General features: G+C 53.0%; 1 protein-coding gene across 6 annotated transcripts in view; it reads right to left on the reverse strand.

Moving 5' to 3' along the window:
• The window catches only part of PEMT (phosphatidylethanolamine N-methyltransferase), a 94,251-nt gene that overhangs the window by 76,168 nt on the left and 8,677 nt on the right, over window positions 1-9,406 (reverse strand). For 3 of the 6 annotated variants that reach the window (XM_011975255.1, XM_011975258.1, XM_011975259.1), the window contains exon 2: window positions 3,458-3,565. In XM_011975255.1, the coding sequence (XP_011830645.1) occupies window positions 3,458-3,565 (108 nt within the window). Of the gene's footprint in view, window positions 1-3,457; window positions 3,566-3,952; window positions 4,002-8,753; window positions 8,918-9,406 lie in introns of those variants that run through there. The other 3 variants (XM_011975260.1, XM_011975261.1, XM_011975262.1) reach the window with 3 other exon arrangements.

Genomic DNA, 9,406 nt, shown 5'->3' on the forward strand with positions numbered 1-9,406 from the left:
AAAGAAAGAGAAAGAAAGAAAAGAAAGAAAGAAAGAATCAGAAAAAAATAAAAACAAAAATTAATAACAAAAAAAATACAGTATAACTACCTAGCATGTACCCTGTATTAGGTATAAGTAATCTAGAGATGATGTACAGTATATGGGAGGGTGGCCAGAGGTTACACTCGAATACAACATTGTTTTCCATCAGAGACCTGAGCATCTGCCGATTTTGGTATCCATGGGGAACTGGAACCAATCCCCTGTGGATACCCAGGGACAACTGCATTGATAAGTTATTTAAGTGCTTCCCTGGTTGTGGCCTGCTGGCCTGTTTTTGTTTTTGTTTTTTAAGACAGGGTCTCACTCTGTCACCCAGGCCGGAGTGCAGTAGTGTGATCACAGCTCACTGAAGCCTCGACCTCCCAGGTTAAAGTGATTCTGCTACCTCAGCCAACCCAGTAGCTGGGACTACAGGTGCACACCACCACACACGGCTAATTTTTGTATTTTTTGTAAAGGCAGGGTTTTGCCATGTTCCTCAGGATGGTCTTGAACTCCTTGACTCAACTGATCTGCCCATCGGGCTTCTGGCATCCAGGAGCTGGGCCTCGTCATCCCACTCCAGATGCCGTCCGGATATTCTCCCCGGCAGCAGCCCACTGAACTGCAACATGTTTCTGTAACTTTTCTCCTTCAGAAACCACTTTGAAGAGCTCGCTCTCTCTCCCACTAATGACCACAAACTGTTCCAGTGAAAAACTTTCTCAAAATGAGACTAATCAAAAGTTTATGACCAAAAAAAGAAAAAACAAAAAACCGTATGCCAAACACACAGACACATGCTGTCTGTCTTCCAAATCTTACTGCATCTTTTTTTATTTTTATTTTTATTTTTTGAGACAAAGTCTCCCTTTGTCACCCAGGTTGGAGTGTAGTGGCACAATCTCGGCTCACTGCAACCTCCGCCTCCTGGGTTCAAGCAATTCTCATGCCTCACTCAGCCTCCCGAGTAGCTGGGAATACAGGCATGCCCCACCACATCCAGCTACATTTTTGTATTTTTAGTAGAGACGGGGTTTCACCAGGTTGGCCAGGCTGGTCTCAAACTCCTGACCTCAGGTGATCCACCCACTTTAGCCTCCCAAAGTGCTGGGATTACAGGCGTGAGCCACCGCATCCAGCCAAATCTTACTGTATCTTAACCACTCTGCCATTCATGAGCCACTGCGAACCTTCACAACGAACTGCACAAAAACACACTGTTGGCTGGGCCAGCGGGAAGTGACCTGAGGGGGCTTGTGCATAAATAAAAGCGTCCTCAGGACCCGCTATGCATTCGGCCAGCCAAGCCCCCAGTGCTGGGAGACCCACGTGTACCTTAATGACTGTGGGTCAATGTCAGGCCTGCAGGAAGCCGGAGGACAGGGACCTCCTCCAACTGTGGAGAAGGAAGGTAGACAGGAAAGAGCACGGCACACCCAACACCCCAAGGCTTAGGCCCACGACATCTTCCAGCAGGGGTCTTTGGCTTTTTAAATACCCCGGCCTCGCTTCCTGTGGCTGCTGTAACAAATGACCACCAACTTACAGCTGAAAACAACAGCAATCCCCAATCAGTTACCACTGGGCCAAAATCAAGGTGTCGGCTGGGCTGTGCTTCCACCAGAGGCTCTGGGGCAGACTCCGTTTTTTGCTTCTTCCAGCTTCTGGTGGGCCTGGCCTGCCTTGGCTAGTGGCTTGGTCACTCCAGCCTCTGCCTTCATGGTGATGAGACACTCCTGTGAGTCAGTGTCCCTGTGCCACGCCATTGTTAAAAGGACACACACAATGGCACTTAGGGCCCAGCTGGGTAACTCAGGGCCATCTCCCCAGCTCAAGCTCCTTGACTTCATCACGTCTGCAAAGACCCTTGTGTGTGCACCATATAAGAGACCTTCACAGGATGTGGACGTCTTTGCAGGACCATTTTTCAGCCTCCAAACACCCTCTTCACTCTTCACCACCTCATATCTCTGGCATGCTGGGTGCGTGCAAAGGTGAAAGGAGAGGGGAAGCATGCAGGCCAGGCAGTGGGCGGGAATGCCAGGACGGCCAGGCACCGCGGCTGCAGCCCTGGCTACAGGGGCCCATGTCAGGAGGTTGAGGCCAGCTAGGGACGGTGTGGCTGAGAGTACAGGTGCTCCCCAGCCCAGCCAAGGCTTTTGAGAAGAAAGGGGTGTCCAGGAGGCCTGTGTTTGGCTACACCAAGCTCGCCAGTCTCAGTCCTACCTCTGAACCTCCCCTTGAAGCCCCTCCTCTGTGGGCCGCCGGGGCATCCATCCTCGGAGCGTGTCCGGCATGTTCAGGATAGCAGGGACAGGGCATTCTTTGGAATGTACTGTCTTTGACATGAGCAGGCCGGCCCCCACCCACTTCTCTCACCAGATGGAGAAAAATCTCAAGTCATAAACTAAATGAAAAACATGTCCTGTTCTGCCCTGGGATCAAGGGCTCACCTTAAATGAAAACTGTCTGGAACAATGTGCTGCTGACGCTGATCTTGGCCTTACTCTGCAGATTAGCCTCGGGGGTGATCACAGGGTGCTCAGGGCTCTGCATCAGCAAGCCCAACCCCCGCTGAGCCCCGGGACCACCCACTCCCCCAGCAGGATCCCCGGGAAGCAGCCCAGAAGCACCCCCCAGAGACAGCCTTGGGAGAGCAGGCCAGGAACGCCAAGAGCTTCACCCCACAGTCTGGGGGGTAGTGGGGGGGCGGTCATCTCAGAAAGGCTGAAGAAGGAGCTGACGGCCCTCCCCTCCCACACTTTCCTGAAAGGGCCCAGAGCCCACTTCCCACGCAGTCCACCCACCCCTCGGTGCTGGTGCCCAGGCACCCAAACATCCCCTGGCACCTATCAGGAGCTGGTGCCACGCTGGCTGCTTGTTTTCAACTGATGTCGGCTTGCTCCTGCTACCCAGCTCGCCTGGGTCCTGAATGTGCAGGCCGTTTTGCAGGAAACCTCATGTGGGAAAAATAACCATGTTTATGGAACACACGAGGGGTGGGGGATTCACAAGCAAGTGGCTTTACCGTGTGACATGGCAGACAGGGAAGAGAGCCCCTACTTCCTGGACAACCCACTTCATGCATGAGAAAGCCACCAGATTGCCGGGCACATGTGACCAATGGCAGCCCCACTGTGGGGCAGCGTTCTCCTGCAGGCTCTTGTGAGGCTAGGAGGGCCACCCCTGTAGTCCTGGACCATCCTGACACCAGCCTGGGCAGCCCAATGGCTGCTGGACCCCCAAGGCAAGAGGGCAGGAAGCACCTAGTACTCCACACCAGCCAGTGACAGACACGGGAGGGAAGAGCAGAGCTGTCTGTCTGTCTGTCTGTCTGGCCAGCCAGCAGCAACCGCCGCAATTCCCCGCATGTGGGGCTCAGCCAGCAATGGGATACTCCCGTCTGGACAGTGTCAGGCATATCACTTACCACATTCCAGTAGAGCGGATTGAAGGCGATGGTGAGGACGGCAGCCACAAAGCTGGGATCCAGGGGGTCCACGTAGCCCAGCAGCCAGGTCATAACGCAGAGGTCTGCCTGCAGGGACAGAGCCAGCATCAGCACCGCTCAGACACAGCAGGGCCTGTGAGCCCCCAGGAGTCGGAGACAAAGTTACCCTCTGGGAACACGCCGGGAGGCCTGGGAACATCCAAGTCCAGCAAAGGTTACTACAGTGTAGTCTCATAAAAGGGAAGATAAAAATCTGAAACCTAATGAGCTGTGTCATGCCCTGGGAGGGCGGCCGCAGAAGTGTGCCTGGACGCCAGATGAGGAAATCAGCACCTCCGAAGAGGGGTGCCTGGTGCCCTGAAGGGAGGTGACACCAACCCTGGTGTGACGAAGACCCTCCGGGATGAGGGTTCTCAGAGGCCCCAGAGAAAACCCAAGCAGCTGAAATAAATGTGAAGAGATGCTCAACCTCACTAGGAATCAGGTAAAAGCAAACTAAAACAATAGTGGTGCGCCTCTCCTCACTCACACTTGACAGGGGACAATCTTGAGTGCACACGAAATCTTGGCGCAAGGTAAACTGAAAAAGTGTGCACCCACGCCCCAGCCACCCCACTTGCATACAGAGGGCACGTGGACACTGCCCCCCTCCCCATCAGCTTGCATGAAAACATCAGGAACAATGACAAACAGCTGAGGTGTCCAGCGACCAAAGAAATGGAAAAACCCATGGCCCATTCCTACAGCAGCTAAACTACAGCAGTTAAAAGCACTAGGTCTACACACAGCACTGTGAGACGTTCTCAAACGCACCGTCAAGTAGTAGAGCAGGCTGCACAATTCAGTGCCTAGACAGAAATTTCTAGAAAACAACACAAAATATACTATCAAATATTCAGGTTTTTTTTTTTTTTTTTAGAGACAGAGTCTCCCTCTGTCGCCCAGGCTGGAGTGTAGTGGCGCGTTCATAGCTCACTGCAACCTTAAACTCCTGGGCTCACTTTGGGAGGCCAAGGTGGGAGAACACTTGAGGCCAGGAGTTTGAGACCAGTCTAGGCAACACAGTGAGACCCTGTCTCTACGAAAATGTAAAAACTAGCTGGGCGTAGTTCCAATTACTTGGGAGGCCAAGACAAGAGGATCGCTTGAGCCCAGGGGTTTGAGGCTGCAGTGAGCTGTGATCGGGCCACTTGCACTCCAGCCTGGGCAACACTGTCTCAAAAAAAAATTAATTAATTAATTTAAAAATAAATAGGCCGGGCCCGGTGGCTCACGCCTGTAATCCCAGCACTTTGGGAGGCTGAGGCGGGTGGATCACGAGGTCAGGAGACCGAGACCATCCTGGTTAACACGGTGAAACCCCGTCTCTACTAAAAATACAAAAAATTACCCGGGCGTGGTGGCGGGCGCCTGCAGCCCCAGCTACTCCAGAGGCTGAGGCAGGAGAATGGCGTGAACTCGCGAGGTGGAGCTTGCAGTGGGCTGAGATGGTGCCACTGCACTACAGCCTGGGCGACAGAGCAAGACCTGGTCTCAAAATAAATAAATAAATTAATTAATTAATTAAAATAAAAAACTGTTTCTAAAATGCACTGAAAAATATTACGGTGTCTCTCCACATGCAACTCAAAATTTTTTTTAAATACTAAATTATAAAATAAGTGTAAAGTTGTGCTTGCTTCGGCAGCACATATACTAAAATCGGAAAGATACAGAGAAGATTAGCACGGCCCCTGCACAAGGATGACACACAAATTCGTGAAGCATTCCACAAGGAGGGGAACATCACACCAGGGTCTGTTGGGGGGTGGGGGGCTAGGGGAGGGATAGCATTAGGAGAAATACCTAATGTAGATGATGGGTTGATGGGTGCAGCAAACCACCATGGCACGTGTATACCTATGTAACAAACCTCCACGTTCTGCACACGTACGCCAGAACTTAAAGTATAATAATAAAAATCTTTTAAAAAAATTAAAAACAAAAATTTTTTTTAAAAAGTATAAAGTCCATCACAGCTGTGATCTTTCCCATAATGCTGTGTTTTGTTCTATTGCATTTGGAAATACAGTAAATTCCTTCAAAGAGCACTTTGATCTCCCATATTTTGGGGAAGGGGTGGGGAGGAGATGGTGCTTCTGCCCAGGGTCAGCCAGCCCTGGGGGGCAAGCACAGCCTCCACTCCAATCCTTGCTTAACCAAACGACAGTCTCCTGACGTAACTCTACCTGCTACCAGGCCACTTGCAGGGTGTGACCATGGAATGTCCCTCAGACGTCTATCGGTACAAAGCCATCTTCTGCTATGGCCTGCCATCCTTCCCATGTGTGGCCTCTCCACCTGATCACCCTGCATCCCTGAGGTGCAAACATTCATCTCACTATAGGGCCAAGGGCAGAGCTAAACAGATATTAAATGCTCTAGGCCAGGCGCAATGGCTCACACCTATAATCCCAGAACTTGGAGAGGCCGAGGTGGGTGGATCACCTGAGGTCAGGAGTTCAAGACCAGCCTGGCCAACATAGTGAAACCCCCTCTCTACTAAAAATAAAAAAATTAGCCAGGCGTGGTAGTGCATGCCTGTAATTCCAGCTACTCGGGAGGCTGAGGCAGAAGAATCACTTGAACCCGGGAGGTAGGGGTTGCACTGAGCTGGAGGTTGCAGTGAGCCAAGATGTGCCACTGCACTCCACTTGGTGACAGAGCAACACTTCATCTCAAAACAAACACACAAACAAAATGCTCCAATGCAGACCCCTCCTGAGGGATGAATGCAGCCAACATGGGACCAAAGGTGCACTGCTACTGGAATCTGGAGAGAACAGCTGAGTGGGTGAGTGGCCACAGCAGCAGGCATGGGCATCAATAATCGAATGACTAAGAAAAGCCACTCCACAAATGGCGGGAAGAAGGAACCAGGGAAGCGCCACTTGCCTAGCTGTGGCCACAGCCTCTGGGCACCACGCAGTGCCTGCCCAGCACCTGCAGCCAACAAGGCCTGGCACTCCAGCAGGTGCCTCCAAACGCCTGGGGCTGTGAGCCAAGCCCCACACTCCCCAGAGCAGGCACTGGCCACTCATGAAGGACAACTGGACGAGGCTCAGAGCAGGCTGCCCTGCCCTGAAGGGAGGCAAAGGGAGGGGAGGGAAGGTCTCTGGCGCAGTCCCAAAGCTTCTAGAACCTGGGACTTAACCTGAGGCCTGGCCTTATCTTCAGTTTGATGATAACATCTATTAAGCACCTCCAGTCCATCCCAGTACTTTGGGAGGCCAGGCAGGCAGATCACAAGGTCAGGAGTTTGAGACCAGCCTGGCCAATGTGGTGAAACCCCATCTCTACTAAAAATACAAAAATTAGCCAGGTATGGTGGCGCACGCCTGTAGTCCCAGCTACTCAGGAGGCTGAGGCAGAAGAATGGCTTGAACCCAGGAGGCAGTTGAGCCAAGATCATACCACTGCACTCCAGCCTGGGTGACAGAACAAGACTCTGTCTCAAAAGAAAAAAAAAAACACATCCGATTCCAAGGCCCTGTCCCTTGACAGCCTGGTCGGGGAGGGTGGAAAGCTGGCTCAGAGTAGAGTCCTGGCTTTGGTCATGCCTGGCACTTATGAAGTGCACCGAGGGTGAGTTATCTCCCTGCATGTGCACGGCAGATCCTATGAGTGTGCCAGCGGCCAGTTTTCACCCATCCCACCCGCTCCCCATTCCCCATTCAGCCCCCAGCCAAAACCTGGCCTCGCCCCACCCCTCCCTTGTCTCATTCCCATTACCAATGCTCCCGTGGCCCATCTGTTATTCCGCCTCTTACACAACCACCTAATACACGCCCTCCCCCAACCCTGGCTTTGCCGGTTGCTCCCCAGGGCACAGCAAAGGAACTCAGTGGACTCCTGGCTTTGGACTTCCCCCAGAGCCCTCCCCATGGACCCTTACCTATGGACCAGCACGCTGTTAGCCATGCCAAAGAGGAGAAAGGGCAGAGTGTGAGTCACAGAGCAGAGCCTCGCTCGGCTAGGGGAAAGGGGAAAGCAGGAAAGGCCTAGGCACACTGAGCCTGGGGCCAGGAAGGGACACAGGGCATTTTCCAGGGCCAAGAAAAACACTTTCCATATCACTGGCACCTCTTCAACTCTACACCTAAGAGAGGTGCATCTTCCCGAGTGTAAATGATCTCCCTACTGCTTCCCCGCTGGGCCCTGGGCGAAATGCTGCCTCTCATAAGGAATTCAACTCAATGTTAGTCACCAAATGCTGAGCTCCACTAAGGAGGTCCTCACTCTAGGGGGTCTAAGAAAACACAGGACCTGGCAGTGAGCGAGCGCACACCTGTCTCTGGCCATCCTCTCAACCACCCTAAAAGTAAAGCCCTGTTGTCAGCCTACTCGGCAGATAAAAGAGCAAAGCCTCCAGACCCCAGACAGTGAGGAGCAGAGCCAGCCTGAGCAAGGCCAGCCCTACCGGACAGAAAGCCCCAGGAAAAAGGACAGGGGTAAAAGTGAGTGCTTCTGGGTCTTGAAACCCAAGGAGACTGGGAAAGTGAGCAAGAAATATGCTTTTTTCACCTTTTGTGGGAGCCAAGATGAAGGAGGGAAACTGAGGCACTGAACGATTAAGCAACTAACACTGAGGGAACCCAGCAGCAGCTGACATCCACCTGAGTCTCCCAATTAGGGCTGAACTGGTCAAAGCTGGAACATGTCCACCCCCTCCCCCCTCTCCCTCCCGTAGCCAGATCCCAGTGGCCTCAGGTCAGCCTGTCTCAGGAGGGTGGCGGTGTGCATCCAGTCACTTCAGTCACCTTGAGGAGGATTTGTATTGCCCGGAGAAGCGCCTGCTTTGCTGGAAAGAATGACTAATGGTTCAGAGTGGAATTCTAGGCAGCAGAGGGAAGCCCCTCCCAGCTCCCGGATCCCCACTCAGAGACATGAAGGTCCCTTTCTGATAGCTGTCATTTCCAAAACCCCCCTCAGGAGGGTGGACCTCCCTCCTGAAACTGGGTTGGCAAAAAAGAACCATATCCAGGTCAGACATGAGCAGAGTAGGAGAGTCCTGGGTCCCACATCCAGGCTCTGCCTGCGGGTGTCAGAGACTCCCTTGATGGCCTCCCCTGCACACCTGTCACCAAAGGAAGGTCTCCCATGCACTCCCAGCCTCAACTTCCTTCATACAGCGGAGGTCCCGGCTTTCTGCTACCCAGTAATTCCAATGGAACCCCCTCCAAGGCTCCAGGTTGCAGAGGCCTCGAAATCTGACTAAAGGAGAGGAGCTACCCACCACGGCCAGGAGGTCCGCTGAGCTGCAGGAATAGCTCGGGTCCCACGGGTCACCGACGAATGGCCTCGGCTGTTAACACCCCAAAGCGTGGGTGAGGAAGAGGCTTACGGCAATTCACTCCATTGAGGGCTGCAGGGTTCTCAGGAGCAGCGCTCTGTGGTCAGGGAATGATCTGCACTGGGTCAACATATCACATTGTGACACATGGGCAAACAGCAGGCCCGGACAGGCAAAGTCACATCGATCCCAGGCCACACACCACACACAACAAAGGGCAGGGGAATAGGTGGGGGCTGCAGGAGAGGGGATGGGGTCCTTCTAGGATCCATCACCCCTGCAGAATCTGCCCGCAGCGCTGCAGCCCCCACTGCCCCCAGAGCTGCCCTCATGCCCTGGCACCATAAGCTGACTCAGGTAATGTTTATTTGGGGCAACTTTGGGTTAGAGCCCTGTGCCTGGCACAAAGACATAAGGATGAGTGTGCCAGAGCCTTTTTCTCTAAGAAGTTTATTCTCTGGCCCGGGCCCAATGGCTCACGCCTGTAATCCCAGCACTTTGGGAGGCCGAGGCAGGTGGATCACAAGGCCAGGAGTCCAAGACCAGCCTGGTCAATATGGTGAAACCCCATTTCTACTAAAAATACAAAAATTAGC

The sequence above is a fragment of the Mandrillus leucophaeus genome, unplaced genomic scaffold (assembly GCF_000951045.1).
Source record: "Mandrillus leucophaeus isolate KB7577 unplaced genomic scaffold, Mleu.le_1.0 Scaffold153, whole genome shotgun sequence".
NCBI classification, from domain to species: Eukaryota; Metazoa; Chordata; class Mammalia; order Primates; family Cercopithecidae; genus Mandrillus; species Mandrillus leucophaeus.